The sequence below is a fragment of the Mirounga angustirostris genome, unplaced genomic scaffold, assembly GCF_029215605.1.
Source record: "Mirounga angustirostris isolate CCGP_5_RB_7025 unplaced genomic scaffold, mMirAng1.0.hap1 SCAF_1, whole genome shotgun sequence".
NCBI lineage: Eukaryota > Metazoa > Chordata > Mammalia > Carnivora > Phocidae > Mirounga > Mirounga angustirostris.
Window position 1 is genome coordinate 12091363 of NW_026991709.1, and position 18227 is coordinate 12109589.

The 18227-nt window shown below is 40.7% G+C and overlaps 1 protein-coding gene across 9 annotated transcripts in view; it reads left to right on the plus strand.

Moving 5' to 3' along the window:
- The window catches only part of TMEM50B (transmembrane protein 50B), a 51378-nt gene that overhangs the window by 17994 nt on the left and 15157 nt on the right, over positions 1-18227 (plus strand). For 3 of the 9 annotated variants that reach the window (XM_064579323.1, XM_064579294.1, XM_064579289.1), the window contains exons 2-6: positions 2427-2532; positions 4424-4536; positions 6901-6968; positions 7563-7655; positions 11577-11634. In XM_064579323.1, coding sequence (XP_064435393.1) covers positions 2434-2532; positions 4424-4536; positions 6901-6968; positions 7563-7655; positions 11577-11634 — 431 coding nt within the window. In that variant the 5' untranslated portion in view covers positions 2427-2433. Of the gene's footprint in view, positions 1-2392; positions 2533-4423; positions 4537-6900; positions 6969-7562; positions 7656-11576; positions 11635-15215; positions 16631-18227 lie in introns of those variants that run through there. The other 6 variants (XM_045902528.3, XM_045902529.3, XM_064579287.1 and 3 more) reach the window with 6 other exon arrangements.

Here is an 18227-nt window from a genome sequence, read left to right on the forward strand (position 1 = left end):
AGCTCAGGGGCCTGATCTCACAACTCTGAGATCATGACCTGAGTTGAAATCAAGAGTTGGATGCTTAACTGACTGAGCCACCCAGGCGCCCCTATCATGCTCTCTTCCGAAGAATATTTTCACTGGATACTGGGATTGATTACTTTAAAAAAAAAAAAGGCACTTAAAGAAATTCTTCTCACTATCCTGGCCTCTGTTGAGAAGTCAGTCATTATGATAAGTTGATTTTTTCCCCCTAAAACTATGTCAAGTGTTTCTTTTATTTCTGATTTTCAGCAGTTTGATTATGATGTTTTCTCTGTTTAACCTCTTTGGAATTTGCTGAGCTTCCTGGATTTGTAAATTAATATTTATCACCAAACTTGGGAAATTATTGGCCCTTATTTCTTCAAATATTTTTTTTTCCTCATTCTGTCTTTTTCTGGGACCCAGTTAAACATATATTGGATCAGTTACTGGTGATCCTTAGTTCACCAAGGCTCTGTTCATTTTTATTCCTCAGAAAAAAATATCCCTTAAAAAAAAAAAACCCTGTTCTTTAGACTGGATAATTTCCTTTGATCTTTCTTCAAGTTTACTACCCTTTTCTACTCCTGTCTCTAATCTCCTATTAAAGCCATTTAGTTAATTTAAAATTTCAAAGATTATAATTTTCAGTTTTAAAATTTACATTAAAAATTATCTGTCCACTGAGATCCTCCATCAGTTTAGTTATTTGGACCATGTTCCTTTAAGTCTTTGAATGGTTTATATTGGTAGCTTTAAAGTCCTTGTCTGCTAATTTCAATATCTGAGTCATTTTGGGGTCTATTTCTATTGACTTCTTTTTCTTTATTCCTTGAAAATAGATCACATTGTTCCTGCTTCTGTGAATGCCTAATAATTTTTTACTACATATTAGACATTGTGGATGATACGTTATAGACACTCTCAATTCAGTTATCTTCATCTGAAGGGTGTCAGTTTTTGTTCTAACAGGTGGATGAAATGCTGGCTGATCACCTTGAAATTATAGACACTTGGTTTTACACCTTATTAGGATAATGCCAAGGTGTTTACTGATCTCTGACTTGGAACTCAAGCTCTAAAATATCTTGCTGTGGGCACAGGGGAACTCTTAGTTCTTTTAGCCTTCCAGCTATCTTTTTTTTTCCCTGCTGAGTTTCTTGGAGTTTCCTCCATGGGTGTTCTGTTTGGGGGGTTAGTCAGATATTTAAAGAGAGTTTATATTGAAGTGTTTGGGGCTCCTTCCTGTAACTCACCCCTTTCCAAGATTTCCTCTCTCAGTTCCCGGCTGCTCTAATAATCCTGAACTCCATCCTCTTATACCTCAAACCAAAAAGACTATGGTATTTTTGCTCAAGTTTTAGCCACGATGCACCACAGAGACTCAACTGGGCTGGGAGTGGGAGGCTAGGGGGTTCTTCAGTGGAAAAAGCTGTATAAAAGTGGGTCTTACTCATTGTGTTTTCTTTCAAGGGTAAATTCCCTCCAGTTTCTGCCTGCTTTTCAGCACTCTTCAGTGCTTTCAAATAGTTTTTTTGGAATTTAAGGTGTTCCTGGATCACCTCATCTGAATGTACTTTTTTTGAAAATTCTCACATGTTGTACCCTTATAGTTCTTTATGCACATGATTTTTCTCCTTCTAGTTACCGATTGGTGCATTCCTGATAACTCCAAAACTTAGTAGTTAAAACAGCCATTTTATTATGCCTATGGTTTACTGTGGGTCAGGAATTGGTAAAGGACACAGACAGCTGGGATGGTGTCTCTGCTCCATATATCTGGGGCTTCGTTGGGTAAAGCCGGAAGTCTGGGTACCAGACAGGGTGCGGTAGCTGGCACGCCAGTCACCTAGAAATGGCTACTCACACCTCTGGCACGGGAGGCTAGCTGTTGGCTGGGAACTGGGGGCCAGTCTCCTCACAGCATTGTGACCTTGGATTTCTTACATGGCAACTCAGAACTCTGGTACCAGTGTTCCAGAGAACCAGCTACAAGCTGCATTGCGTTTTACTATCTAGTCCTAGAAGTTGTATGGCCGAAGTTACATAGCATCCCTTCCTCTACTATTGCTCAGCCAGTTTTTATTGTTGGCCTAAATTCAAGGGGAGGGATATAGATTGATTTCTCAGTGAAGTGGAAGTGCCAAGGAATTTGCAGACGTGTTTTAAAAGCAGCAGGCTCATTTGGTAAATGAGCTCCCCCTTGTGTCCCAACACAGTCCTACGTACCTGTCAATAGGTATTCATCGAAGTATTTAATTTTTCTCCTTAACTCTAGGTTTGGACCCAAAGCAAATTTCTGTTTAAGACCTTAAGAAAGGCAGAGATATTTCACTTCTTAAAAACATTTCCTCAGAGTGATTATTTTTTGTCTTTTTATTTGTAGAATACAGAGTTTAATGAAAAATCCATGCTTACAGGGTGAAAATGGCAGGCTTCCTCGATAATTTCCGTTGGCCAGAATGCGAATGTATTGACTGGAGTGAGAGAAGAAATGCCGTGGCTTCTGTGGTGGCAGGCATATTGGTAAGGGAAAAAGCCTGGTCGGTGACCTTGCTGCCTCATGCTTTGCCCTGAAAATTAATGTCGATTCCTTTGGACCATGAATACCCTTTCAGAACTGTTTATTTCAATGTTACCTTGTATGAACAATTAGAATTCTAGATATGACTGAACAAAACATGGTAGGCCCTGGGTTCGTTTGACTTTGTAAATTTGTTGAGCTTAATATCTTTTCTTCAGTTCAAGTGATAATACAATTATCATAAGCAGTAGCATTTTTAAGCTAATGATACAATATGTCTAAGTCTCGTAAGCTCATCAGAGGCTCAGAACTTGAAAACCAATAGTGTTGTGACTCAGCGAGATTCAGGATGTGTAGACAGCAGTAGGGACCCAAGGCTGCATTGGAACTGAAACCCTGCGGTGCTCCAGGGAAGGGATGCCAGCCCCCTATCCCCAGAGGCAGCTCTGAGGGGGAGTGAGACCAAGAACTCTGTGGAGGAAACTCTTGCTTCATCTTCTTCTGGACATTTTTTTCTTTTTCAGCTTTTTATTATAAAACATGTGGAGCATATGCAGTCAACAAAAATAGAATAGTGTAAGGAGCCCTGCTCATCCCATGTTCGTATAACCCAGCTTCAAAACAAATCACGACCAGTCTTGCGTTAGCGGTCCATCATCCTGTTTCTGAAGCAAATTTCAGTATCGATTACATTTAAAAAAAACGTATCTCTTTCAGTATACAGTTCTGTACTTGAAGTCCAGTAGGAAAAAAAAAAATAACCCAGAGCAGGAATTAAAGATAATTGTGAAGCTTCTACTTTTTTTTTTTACTCTTTGTGGTCATTTCACCTGCACTTAATTTGTCCTTGAAATTCTTTAGCAGCTTCTCAAAGTCTTTTCAGTTTAGTTTATAGAGAAACATGACATTTTACAAACTCATGTTCAGTCAGTTACACATTATTTAATCAAACTACATAATCGATTAAAACTATGGCAGGCTTGGCGCCTGGGTGGCTCAGATGTTAAGCATCTGCCTTCGGCTCAGGTCATGATTCCAGGGTCCTGGGATCGAGCCCCACATCGGGCTCCTGGCTCAGCAGGGAGCCTGCTTCTCCTTCTCCCTCTGCCTCTCTCCCTGCTCATGCTCTCTCTCTCTGTATCTCTGTGTCTCAAATGAATAAATAAAATCTTTAAAAAAAAAAAAACCAAAACTATGGCAGGCTTAAATAGTTTTGGAGACATGACAGCTAACCCTTGGTAAGCATACAACTCATTTGTGGATGCAGAAGAGCTTGGGTGTATTAAGAAGGAATGTTCTCTGGAGAGAATGAAACACATCAGGTAATCAGGAGCTGGTTAGCTGGAGGTTAGTTAAGAGAGCTTCAGGGGCGCCTGACTGGCTCAGTCGGTTAAGCATCCAACTCTTGATTTCGGCTCAGGTCATGATCTCAGGGTCATGAGATCAGGCCCTGTGTTGGGCTCTGTGCTCAGCCAGGAGTTGGCTTGAGATTCTCTCTCTCCCTCTGCCCCTCCCCCCGCTCTTGGGCACGTGCCTTCTCTCTCTCTCTCTCTCAAATAAATAAAATCTTTTAAAAAAGAGAGAGCTTCAGTGCATGTAATTATGGTGGGCAAAAGAAGCAGATAATTTGTTCTAGATAACAAATTTTTTATCTTGCATTGAGAGCAGAACTTCAGAATGTTACACAGATTTGATTAGGTAAGTTCACCTCAAATGCTATCAAGAGTAAGTAAACAAGGGATTCTTATTTTGTTATATTTCCACATCCAGAACTCAGACTAGAAATATGTTTCATTTATATGGTCTGTAGAAATATAGGAATATTAAAGAACAAGTAACTTCATGCTGAGCCCATTGTTAGTGTTATTTTAATGACTTGGGCTCTTGTGCCAGTTTTTTACAGGTTGGTGGATAATGATTGACGCCGCCGTGGTGTACCCTAAGCCAGAGCAGTTGAACCATGCCTTTCACACGTGTGGCGTGTTCTCCACATTGGCTTTCTTCATGTAAGTATGAGGGTGATTCTTAATTCAAGATCGTTTTCCGACAAACATGTTTTCCTTATAGTTTAATGCTATTTCAAGTAACTTTTAATTTAATTGATGGGTTCTTCTTTAACATGATAAATATATATATTTTTTCCCCATTATATTAAGTTTTTTAAATCAAGAATGAGTGTTGGGCACCTGGGTAGCTCAGATGGTTAAGTGTCTGCCTTTGGCTCAGGTCATGATCCCAGGGTCCTGGGATCGAGTCCCACATAGGGCTTCCCACTCCTTGGGAGCCTGCTTCTCCCTCTGTTTCTCTCTGTCTCTCATGAATAAATAAATAAAATCTTAAAAAAAAAAAAAAAAAAGAATGAGTGTTGAATTTAGTCACATATCTTTTTAGCATCTGTAAAGATTATCACGTGATTTTTCTTCTTAAACTGTTGTTAAGCTGGTCAGTTACTGTATTTTATCAGTCCTGACATTATTTTTTGTATTTGAATATCTCTGAATATGAGGGTGCTTCTTTTTTTTTTTTAAGATTTTATTTATTTGACAGAGAGAGAGCACAAGCAGGGGGAGCAACAGAGGGAGAGGGAAAGGGAGAAGCAGGCTCCCCACTGAGCAGGGAGCCCGACGCAGGGCTCGATCCCAGGACCCTGGGATCATGACCTGAGCTGAAGGCAGATGCTCAGCCAACTGAGCCACCCAGGCGCCCCAATGTGGGTGCTGCTTATAGCCAGTATTACCTTATAATTACAATTGATTTTATATATATATGTAATTTTTTTTTTTGAGGAGGGAGAGGGAGAGAGAGAACTTTTTTTTTTTTTTTTAAAGATTTATTTGAGAGAGGGACGCCTGGGTGGCTCAGTCAGTTAAGCATCCAACTCTTGATTTCGGCTCAGGTCATGATCTCAGAGTCGTGAGATCAGGCCCTATGTTGGGCTCTGTGCTCAGCCGGGAGACTGCTTGAGACAGAGTTGATGCTCAACCGACTGAACCACCCAGGTGCCCCCCAGTTGATATTTTTTTCTTTCTTGGTAAAAAAAATATTCATGCATCTTAAAAAATCAGTGGTATCTTAGATTTAACGAAATATGTTACATTTCTAGATTCCTTTTTAGTAGTGAATCATTCCCTGAGTATTGTAACACATAGAACTTTTAGCATGGAGTATAATTTTTTTTTTTAATGTGTTGTTTGAATGTGTTTGCTAGTAGCTGGGGGGAGGGCAGGATTGGCCTCTAATGAGATTGGTCTATGACTCTTCTTTTTTATTAAATCATTTTTGGGTTTATCTGTTAAATTTCATTTCATAAAAGAGTTTGGAAACTTTCTGTGGATATCTTTTATTAATTTTAAGGACTATGTTAAAATATTAAGATTATGTAATCTCCTTATACTGTTAAGAGTTATAAAAGTTAAATTGTGCAGGTGCCTGGGTGGCTTAGTCTGTTAAGTGTCTGACTCTTGATTTTGGCTCGGGTCATGATCTCAGGGTCGTGAAATTGAGTCCCCGTTGGGCTCCACGGTGAATGCGGAGCCTGCTTAAGGTTCTCTCTCCTTCCCCCCATCCCTCCCCACCCTGCTCGTGCATTCTCTCTCTCTCTCTCTAAAAACAAGATATTTCAAAAAAAGTTAAATTGTAGAAGATGGAACTACTTACATCCATTAAGGATGCTGAGAAGAGGCTACATTTCTACTGTAAATGCATCTTGCTCTAACAAAAATGGCAAGAGAGGCTGAGTAAAGTGAGCCTGTTTATTATATAGAGATCAAATGTGTGACTTTGAGAAATGGATCAGAGAAAATCACTTGACTTTTAACACAGAGAGGAACTTAACTCTTGATTATAATGAGAACCTTAAAATATGACTCACCCTGAGTCATTTGTGTATAAATGTAAAATAGGCAAAGAAATCAGAAAACTGACCCCTCTTCCATAATCTCTGGAGACAAGTGATAGTAATTTCTTAAAATTAACTATGTTTTCTGGGTGTAGTTTAGGTAGAGAGTAACATTTCTATCCACTAGGATATCTGTTAAGTTAAAAGATATGTTCAGTTATTCAGACTGACTTTTTTTTAAATCTTTTTTTTATTGTGTTATGTTAATCACCATACATTACATCATTAGTTTTTGATGTAGTGATCCATGATTCATTATTTGCATGTAACACCCAGTGCTCCATGCAGAACGTGCCCTCTTTAATACCCATCACCAGGCTAACCCATCCCCCCACCCCCCTCCCCTCTAGAACCCTCAGTTTGTTTTTCAGACTGACTTTAATTCGGAAATGTTTCTCTTTAAATGTTATGTAAATATCTGCGACTGGTTTAGCAGCATGCGAGCTTATGAGATGATCTTGTGTTGTTCCAGGATAAATGCTGTGTCCAACGCTCAAGTGAGGGGGGACAGCTATGAAAGCGGCTGTTTGGGAAGAACAGGTAAAGGCACTTTTGAGTTTTAAATGCACTGGCAGACAGGGATTTGAAGGCAGGAGAAAAAAGTCTCTTTATATAGGACTAGTTAGGATTACGTAAAATTTTTTTTATTAACTTTGAAAAAAAGTTTTGGTGTTATTTAAATCCTTAATGAAGTTAAAGTCACCGCCAGAAGTACTACTTTAGTCATGTTTTACTGCTCATAGTCTATAAGTAAAATGTTACTATTTAAAATCAATGGCTCTTGGATTCCAGGTTACTCCTCCTGCAAAGCTAATGATGACTTTAGGATTTAATTAATCAATTACTCAATTTAGTCATGGAATTACTTAGAAGCTCCCCTAGCTTAGTTTGCCAGGGTTTCTCTAGCCCACAGAAAGGTGATTCTCCTTTTTTCTCTTCCCAAGTATGGCTTAACCCCTTTAATTGTTCATCTTTTAAATCTTCATTCAGTTCATTGTTATAGCAGGTGTATGCAAATATGTGACTGTCTTTGATATGCATACCATGTGTTAGATTAATAGTGTTTCCAGTGTTAATGCATTCTTCAGACAGCTGTAGAAATGAGCGAAATCGTAAAGCCTATTCTTCATGCAGGTGCTCGAGTTTGGCTCTTCATTGGTTTCATGTTGATGTTTGGGTCACTTATTGCTTCCATGTGGATTCTTTTTGGTGCATATGTTACCCAAAGTAAGTATTTATTCCTGTTTTTTTTCATAGAGACTTAGATATGTCTTTTACATTTAGCTTAGTCCGTCAACCCCACCTGGAGTAAAATTTAGTCTAACTATTCACTTAGCTTGAAGATACATAAGTTGTTTAATAAAACTTCTCAGTGGGGTCCTTGATTGCAGTGGGATAGCCTGGTTGTGGAATCTAAGCCACTGACAAGACCAGGTAACTGGACATCTCTAGAGTGTCTGATTTCCTTCCTTACCCTGGACAGCCAGGCTCTATACCAGAGGTCCTTTTACTGAGGGTTGTAAGTGGTAAAGTGAGAAGCCTGTACAGATCTGCAGTACCTTATACGTAATTCTAAAATCCACAAAGTGCTGAAAGTCAGGTTTTTCATAATCAGCTTGGCAGCAAAACCTGACCTAAGTTGACGGGGCTCCTTATGGTCTTTATTCCATTGAATAAGTATTCACGTATTTTCTTGCTAGAATGTGGTTGTATTTGATTGTGGATGCTGGTCCAAACAGAGCTGGGGTGCTCTGTAATATTTATGCCCTGTGTTAACCATTCTTAAATGTGCAAATTTTTGAATTCCAAAACATACCTTGCCTCAAGGATTTCTGCTCACGGGTGTGAACCCCGATATCTTTCCACTGATATCTCCTCTCTCCAACCCAGCCTGGAATTTTTCAGGCATAGGTGCAGGGGAGGCTTTTAGGGGTAAGACTGAATATGTGTGTGTAGCCTTCATGCAGAAACTTGATGCTCACTCCACTCAGTGGCGTGAGCTCTCAGTGCACCGTTCTGAGCAGCTGCTCCAGGCACCATAGCTTTCCTCCAGGGTGGGTGGAGAGGCAGGACCCAGTCCCAGAAGAACCCCTTTCTCTCTCTTCACTCCGAAGACAGGAGTCTGTTTCAGATAACACGTAACACCACTTACTCATCTTCTGACCCCTCTACCCCCAGAATCTTTGTCACTCTGCTTAACTGTCACATCTCCTTGTTCTTACCCACAGCTGACCTTTTAATACTGTTATAGGACCCCTTCAGTTCCTAGTTCAATCTTTGGAAACTTTGTTTTTCACTTGGCACAGAATAAGTTAGTACAAGTGGTTGGCTACTGTTTAAATAATACTGCTCATCAAGTGTATCTAAAATGTGTTATTTTAGGGGTGCTTGGCTGGCTCAGTCGGGAGGGTGTGCAACTGTTGACCTCAGGGTTGTGAGTTTGAGACCCCAATTGGGTGTAAAGATTACTTAAAAATAAAGTGTTATTTTAGTTATTAAAAATACTAACGGAGTACACAGTTCTAGTATGAAGCTCATGTGAAGGAAAGTGCTTTTTTTTTTTTTTAAAGATTTTATTTATTTATTTGACAGACAGAGAGAGCACAAGCAGGGGGAGGGGCAGGCAGAGGGAGAGGGAGAAGCAAGCTCCCCGCTGAGCAGGGAGCCCAATGCGGGACTCGATCCCAGGACTCCAGGATCATAACCTGAGCCGAAGGCAGACGCTTAACTGACTGAGCCACCCAGGTGTCCTTGAAAGTGCTTTTTTATTTTAATTTAAAAAAAAAATTTTTTTTTAAAGATTTTATTTATTTATTTGACAGAGAGAGAGATAGCGAGAGCAGGAACACAAGCAGGGGGAGTGGGAGAGGGAGAAGCAGGCTTCCCGCCGAGCAGGGAGCCCGATGTGGGACTCAATCCCAGGACCCTGGGATCATGACCTGAGCCGAAGGCAGACGCTTAACGACTGAGCCACCCAGGCGCCCGAAAGTGCTTTTTTAAAAACAGCTTTACTGAGATGTAATTTCCATTTAAAGTATATATTTCAGTGCTTTTAGTATATTTAGAGTTATGCTACCATCACACAATCCAATTTTATTTTTTTAAAGATTTTATTTAAGAGAGAGTAAGAGTGGGGGGAGGGGCAGAGGGACAAGCAGGCTCCCCGCTGAGCATGGAGCCCTATATGGGGCTTGATCCCAGGACCTTGAGATCATGATCTGAGCCAAAGTCAGACGCTTAACCAACTGAGCCACTGAGGCGCCTCACACAATCTACTTTTAGAACATTTTATCACCCTAAAAAGAAACCCCTTACCCATTAGCAGTCACTTCCCATTACCTTTCTCCATCAGGCCTAGGCAACCACTAAGCTACTTTCTGTCTTTGTAGATTTGCCTATTTCATATAAATGGAATCATATAGGGAAGTGTGTCTTAATCTCACTCTATCCTGACTCTTAAGTGCTATTACTGATTTCCTTGGAAAGTCTGCTTAGTTACTTCAAGCAACAGGTGAAACTTTCTGGTTTCTATTATGAAAATGGGTATAAATTATCATTTCTGGAAGGTGCGTAGGGAAGTATTAACGTTTGTAAATGTTGTGCACTCATTGGTTGTATTTTAATTTTTAAAGAACTAGTACACATTGAGAAATTTCTCAATTATGGATTTCATCTTTGTATTCCTACAGCAATACTCATTATATATACTTTTCTGTTTATAAACTGAATATGCTTTTACTTCAGAGAGCATTTCTAACACATAGTTCAGATCTTTTGCTGTACAGATTTTCTTGACCTATTACTAATCATAATAGCAGCTAACATTTATACAGCACTTTATGGGCCAAGTACTGTTCTAAGCACTCTATGTGGTCATACATTCCTCACTCTCTGTCTGTGGGGTAGGTGCTGTTATAGTGCCCACTTTACAGGTGAGGAAACTTAAGGGCATAATAAGGTTAAATAATTTGCCCATGGTCATACATTTAGTCACTTGGTAGAGTTAGGATTCACATCCGGGGATCTGTCTCAGACTTGGAGCTCTTGACCATGCTGTTGTATTGTTTGCTATGGTATCGAAAGCTAAAAAGTGAAGGTTTTTTTCATCAGGTCTAGTATTTTTAATTGACAGTTCATAGTTTTATAAAAGTTAAAAATCCACAAAAATTTAAATAGTTTCCAGTTTTTTTTCTCTTCCTTTGAAGATAGTAACTTTCTTTCAGGGGAGATTCAGTGAAAGAACGTGATGAAGAATTAAAATGATCCTTTCTGTATCTGTAAGATTTGCACAATAAAACTCCTGAATTCATGAAAGAAAATAAGTGTACAGACTATTAAATCATCAAGAATTTAATGTGTACCTTTCTAACATTTCATATTTCTATATAGTAGTTTCCCCCCCATCTTATCCGCGACTGTTATGTACCAAGACCCCCATGGACGTCTGAAACCGTGGATGGTACTGATTCCTAACTATACTATGATTTCCCCATACATAAGGACCCATGATAAAGTTTAAGTTGTAAATTAGGCACAAGACGAGATTAACCACATGACTAATAATAAAATGGAACAATTATAATAGTGTACTATAATAAGTTCAAAATATCTTGTACTGTACTCACCCTTCTTATTCCGGTGATGATGTGAGATGGTAACACGTCTGGGTGATGAAATGGAGGGAGGTGAGTGACGTAGGCATGTGACGTAGGCTTAGGTTACTGTTGACCTGATGATGATGAGAAATCAGAAGGACGATCGTCTGCTTCTGCATGGTGGTTGACCATGCATAAGTGAAACCTCGGGAGGCGAAACCGCAGATAAAGGGGAGAGCGCTGTATTGACCATTGAAAGTAAAGGGAGGAGCTGCTGCTTCCTCAGCAGTTCTGGCTCAGCTACAAGCATAGCGATTACTGTAGACAAAAAAACCTATGAAGTTCACCGTCTTTTATCCAGAGTGAGAACAGTCCTTTGTTTTGGGAGAACGAGATTGACATTTTCTTCCTTCAATTTCATTATAGATTTCTTAGCGTTAATGAATAATAGCCGTATTTTATAACATCTAGAGCATGTCATTATGAGTGGCACAAATACTTTGTCACTGCCATTTGCCTTGTGTAATCTTCTGATCCATTTCACTTTGTGCAGATACCGATGTTTATCCAGGACTGGCTGTGTTTTTTCAAAACGCACTTATATTTTTTAGGTAAGTTGCCTAATTTTTTTTTTTTTTTTTTTTTGGTGCAAAATGGTGGTTTTATTAAAGCACGGGGACAGGACCCGTGGGCAGAAAGAGCTGCTGCCAGTTGCCTAATTTCTTAACCACACCTGAAACATTTACAGAAATGTTACTTCATTATAAGAGCAGCATACAGAATGTATAAATCCCTTGAATTAGTTACAGTGTTTAGAACTTCTTTGAAAAGGTGAAAATTCCACTATTGTATAAGGGCATACATAAACTATTTAACTGGGGTCCTGCTATGAGCTGAGAGCTCAGCTGGATGATTTATATATGTCACCTTTTCAATTCCCATGTAATTGTCTGGCGCCTGGGTGGTTAAGCGACTGCCTTCGGCTCAGGTCATGATCCTGGAGTGCCAGGATCGAGTCCCCGCATCGGGCTCCCTGCTCGGCAGGGAATCTGCTTCTCCCTCTGACGCTCCCTCCCTCATGCTCTCTCTATCTCATTCTCTCTCAAATGAATAAATAAAATCTTTAAAAAAAAAAAAAAACCGTATCAGGTACCTTTATTAAAAAAAGAAAAACAGAAAGAAATCAGAATTAATACATATTATGCATGCCGTATACAAAACCTGGTTAGGAAATTGGATTTTTTTGTTAAGTTTTTAAGAAAACTAAAAGTAAAAATAAAAATAAAACAATATTAGAAGTATTTTATAGGGGTAGTCTTCTGAAAAAAACCCCAAAAAACCCTAAAATGAAGCTCGTGGGGTGCCTGCGTGGGTTAGTCAGTTAAGCATTTGGCTCTTGATCTCAGCTCCAGTCTCGATCTCAGGGTCATGATTTTGAGCCCTACATTGGAGCCTACTAATAAAAAAATTTTAAGCTCATATCCTATGCTTTTCAGAATGAATGTCTTTTAGTGTAAAGATAAGTATTTTAGGCATCCATTTATAAATTTATACCCCCCCAACCTCACAAAATCATTAGAATATAAGCCTTGAAGAACTTTGTTTTCGTCACTGTTTTTAAGCAATCTGATTACGGTGTTCCCTTTGGCAGCACATATATTGATCAATCTGATTATGATGTGCTGTGATGTAATTTTCTGCATATTTATTCTTTTGGGGGTTCATTGAGTTTCTTGGATCTGTATGTTTAGTTTTCATCAGATTTGGAATCTTTTTGCCATTACTTCTTCAAAGATTTTTTTTCTGTCCATCCCACTGTCCTCGGAGTCCAGTTACATGTATACCGGGCTGCTTGAGTCATCCCACACCCATGAGTGCTTTGTTCTGTTTTTGTTTTTGTTTTCTGTCTGTGTTTCATTTGGGATACTTGCTACTGTTATATCTTTAAGGTCACTAGTCTCTTCTGCGGTGTCCACAGTCATTCCCATCCAGTGTACCTGTCAGTTCAGACATGTGCATTTCATCTCCGTTTGCTTGATTTTCCATATTTCTTAGCATGCTCACGCTCTCCTCCACCTTCTTGAACATATGATGTATGTTTATAACCATTTCAGGGTCCCTTGAATTGTGTCAGTTCTGAGTCTGTTCCTGTTATTGCTACTTTGTCTTCATTTTGGGTCTTTTTCCTCCCATTTGCTTCTTTGCATGCAGCTGGTGGGGGGCTGGATTTTTTGGCATTCCTTTAAACATTTTTGAGCTTTGTTCTGGGTGCACTTGGGTCGCTTGGAAACAGTTCGAGCCTTTTGAGTCTTGCTTGTAAGCTTTGGAGGGCAGGACTAGAGCAGCTCGAGGCTAGGACTGATGCGCCCCCTTACCAAGGCGGTGCCCTTCATGTGCCGTGTATTCTGAGGCGTCCCAACTCCGCTTAGGAGACTGTGAAGTCTTCCCGGCCCTGTGACAGCTCTGGGAGTGGCTCCTTCCCTTTCCTTGGGTAGTTTCTTCGCATTCATCTGCTGATCAGTACTCGGCAGAAGACTCAAGGGGAGCCTCCTGCGCATCTCCTGTGCTCCCTCTCTAGCTGTCTGTACTCTCCCTCCCAAATTCCAGCCCCTTTGGCCTCTCTGAACTCTCAGCTCCATTCCCCCAGTTCAGGGAGACCGCTGTGCTCTGCCCTCTTACTGCGCCATGGCCTGGACACTCGTGGCTTTGAAAGATGTTTGACAGTTTCTGCTGTCTTGTGATCGTGTTTCTTGGCATGTGACCAACAACCTTCTGGGGGATACAGTTAAGTTTTCCTGAAGACATCTTAGGCACTGTTTATTTTTTAAAAAGATTTTTATTTATTTATTTATTTGTCACAGAGAGAGAGCACAAACAGGGGGAGCAGCAGAGGGAGAGGGAGAAGCAGATTTCCTGCCGAGCAGGGAGCCCAGTGCGGGGCTTGATCCCAGGACCCTGGGATCATGACCTGGGCCGAAGGCAGATGCTTACCTGACTGAGTCACCCAGGAGCCACAGGCACTGTTCAGAGATCAAATTGAGATTCAGATTCAGCCCTTGGTGGGGGTAGATGAGACCACGTAATTGACAGTTGGACGAACAGAAACCTTGCATGGAGAAAGGCCTGCGCTCATGGGGACTGGCTGCTACACTGGCTGGTAATGCGTGATCAGCTGTGCGCTCTGCTCAGAGCCTGGCAAGTTAAGCAGCCAGCTGGGCGCCTCCTCTCAGTACCGGAGTGCAGCCACTCTGCCTCTGCTTCCTTTGCAGCTGGCCCTCCCACCCACTGGCCCTCCACTTCTGCAGTTTCTTAAGGCTCCAGTCGGGGCCTCTTTTCCTTCTAAGTGAGCTCCTTTATGCTCAGGACTTCGATTATTGCATATATGCCGATGAGTCACAGACGTCTATCTCCACGTCTGAACCGTGTGTCCAGTGTCCTATTTATCTTGAGTGGCTGACATTTCAAATCCAGCACATCCAACATGCCTGCAGCTCAGTTTCTGGTCCTTGCGTGTCCCACCTCTCTGCTCCTCTCCCACTTTCCCCGCCGCCGTACTTCGCTGAGATCATTCCCACTCTTCTTTTAGATCTCAGTTCAGCCATTTTCTCTGGAAGACCTTCTTGACTTCTCTAAACTCGGCGGATCCTTCTATTTCACTCCCTCGGCACCAGGTGCATCGCCTTGACAGCATTTTTTTTAGCTGTTGGAATTTGTCTCCCTCAGGCTCTCAGCTCTATTCGTGAGCGCCATTGGCCTTGTTTTGACTCCTACATTCCTAGCACTTTGCTAAGAGCCTGCGGCCTTGCCAGGCCTCCTGGTACAGTAATTACATGGAAAATGTACGAAGAATTGCAGCATGGTCTGTTTTTAAGATTCTTCAGTTGCTGTAGAAACCCAGAGTTAAAAGGAGCCCTAATGCTGCCACTATGAGAAATTCCCCTATTCCTTACAAGTTTCCTATCTAATAACTTTCCAGGCTTTAAGAAAGCGTGTTTAATCAAGTTTAGCCATCAAGGTCAACAAATTGCTGTACAAAACAAGCACATTCAGACCAGCACCACTGCGGTCTTTTTGTTTAGAAATTGATACAAAGGAACCAGGGAGGTACCTGTCAAAGCATATTTAGAAAATGAATTCTTTGTTGCTTATTCCCATGCATTGTTTCCTCATGATTTATTTTCATATCTTTTAGCACTCTGATCTACAAATTCGGAAGAACTGAAGAGCTGTGGACCTGAAAGCACTTCTTAGATCACATTTCCTTTTGTTTTGTTATATTTGTAGATAAGTTTTTCTTTCAACATAATTTACACATTGCCAAATGGGATAGATTGTACATTAAGTGTTTTGTTTCTTGACACTTTTATGCTCTGAGTTTTGAAATAGTTTTATGAAGTTTCTGTCCTTTTTAAAAATCATTGAATAGATTGTTAATATGTACATATACAAAACTATATAGATGGGATGATGAGTATCAGTTTTTTATTCCTAAAGACTTAAAGCTTGATCTGTTCCCTGAGCCAGGGTTGTATCTTCATGTCATCTTAGAGTTTTGTTTTTAGTATCTTTAGTTTTAGTATCTTTAATTTCTGAAGATGTGCAAAAAAAAAAAAAAAATTTAGCTCCATGCATCTGAAATAAGCACTGAGCCATTAACAAGGGTATTTCAGCAAGTTGTAATTTATTTTGGCTTAAAAATGAGATTTTTTAAAAGGAAAAATGTTTGTTCTTATGTATTAAAGAAATGGACTTTTATATGAAGATTTTTTAAATGCCTGAAGGACTAGTTTGAAAGCCTCTTTTAAAAACAGTTTCTCTAACGTGACTTTGAGAAGGGGTAATGCGTGATCAGGTGCGCTCAGTTTTATGTGGTCAGTGTGAAAAGGCTGTGCGATAGCTCAGCAGCTTCGGGTAAAAACAGCTCCCAACGGTCTGTCCAGTGGGGCTCTCTGGGCGGGCTGCTCTTCTCTGACGCTACAAAGTTCAGCATCAAGCGAGTGTGAGACAGCTGCAGTGTAAGAGCATGAACCATATAGCAAAAACTGGAATAATTAGTTTCAAGATAAAGCACTTCTTCCCAAAGGGAATTATTATGACCTAGTGAAAAATTAGGCGTTATCTCCACTTAGTTACCAACCACAAATGTCTCTTTGCACTAGCTCTCAAACTTTGGGTGGACTCTTCCTGCAGAATATGTCTTTAACCCGAAAGTCCATAATTCCAGTCGAAACCTTCTTTTGCTGAGTTTGAAACACCGTGCACCATGTGTATTCCTGCGAGAGGAGACGTCAAAGGGATGATTGGGTCCTTGTTGCTACTTTTGCTTTCCTTTGTTATACAGGCTTTGTGTTGCACTTTTCTCCTCCAGAGGGATTTTATAGCACCTTTTGTTGTAAGACAGAATAATAGCAATGGTATAAATATGTAGCTTCTAATGCAAGCCTTATCTTGCTTTACCCTCTCTGCTCTCTGAGCGGGTTTACCGTGCACAGGGTATGAAGCGATTGTGGAACACTGTGCCTTTGTCTAGACACCTTCTTGTTTAATTACTTCTTCCTCTGTTGTTGTGTTTCCCTCCAAATGTCAGTAAACTTTGTTTTGCTTCCAGCAACTTGTAAGGCTCATTACTGGTGGCCGCTCTCTCATCACGTGTTGCAATAAATACTGTTTTTCACACATCCTAATATTGTGAGATCAGTTGGAGAAAATGAACCATAAAAATTGGCTTGTTGTTCATTTTCAGTTATTCAAGTGGACCCCGTCACAGAAACAGTTTATCTTTGTGACGTAAAGAGAAATACATTCTACTCAGACGTGTAAAATGCTGGTATGACGGCTAGTGAAGGGCGTGCCGGAAGACCGACTGAAGTAGTGGCTGTTTTCTCCATTCTTGATTCTGCCATGAATTTATTTTGTACCTGTGAGCAAATCACTTAATTTTCCTGTTTACTCACTTAAAAAGGGGTGGGGGGAATGTTTGTATCCACACTTACAGACATTATAAGAAAAGATGGAGCCCTTCATTATCATTTAAAAATACGTTGTGGGGGTCGCCTGGGTGGCGCAGTCGGTTAAGCATCTGACTCTTGGTTTTGGCTCAGGTCATGATTTCAGGGTCCTGGGATCGAGCCCCACGTCAGGCTTCACGCTCTGTGGCATTGGCTTTAGATTCTTTCTCCCTCTCCTTCCCCCTCTGCTTCTCCCTGCTCGTGCGTTCTCTGTCTCTCTAAAATAAATAAAATCTTTAAAAAAGGGCGCCTGGGTGGCTCAGTTGGTTGAGCGACTGCCTTCGGCTCAGGTCATGATCCTGGAGTCCCGGAATCGAGTCCCGCATCGGGCTCCCTGCTCGGCAGGGAGTCTGCTTCTCCCTCTGACCCTCCTGCCTCTCATGCTCTGTCTCTCATTCTCTCTCTCTCAAATAAAAAAAAAATCTTAAAAAAAAAAAAAATCTTAAAAAAAAAAGAATACGTGGGATTCTCTTAATAGAAAGCTTTCCCTGTTACACAGGTTCAATAGCTGTTGAATCTGTCTTTTGGTGTTTGTATATAGACCAGTATTACCAGAGCATCCTGTTTCATTACACAGTTTCTGAGATTCTTGTATTCCTTGTGGTGGTGCCAGTGTGAAAAAACAGAGGCTAAATTTTTCCATTATATAAATTTTGATGTGTGTCAGCATAGTGGAGTAGCAAGGTTAAAGAGGGAGAGATTGATGTTATCAAGCCATGTAACATTTGCTACTTGAGCAAGAACCCCACCCAGATGTTTGACATTGAACTCAGGTTCTCAACATTTTCCACGATGGAAGGCTTTTCGATCATAACGTCAACTTCATTGTTACATTTTATTTTTTTAAAGATTTATTTATTTGACAGAGAGAGACACAGCGAGAGAGGGAACACAAGCAGGGGGAGTGGGAGAGGGAGAAGCAGGCTTCCCGCCGAGCAGGGAGCCCGATGTGGGGCTCGATCCCAGGACCCTGGGATCATAACCTGAGCCGAAGGCAGACGCTAATGCCTGAGCCACCCAGGGGCCCCTCACTGTTCCATTTTAGATTTAATTACCTCATATGAAATAACCTCTGCCAGTCTTATGAATTAATCCCAATTTTTCCTGCACTCACCTGTCCTCACACTCTCATTTTGATTCTGTTTAAAGTTTATAAATAAAGTTTGGGGCTACTTTTAGACGATCTGAAGTAACAG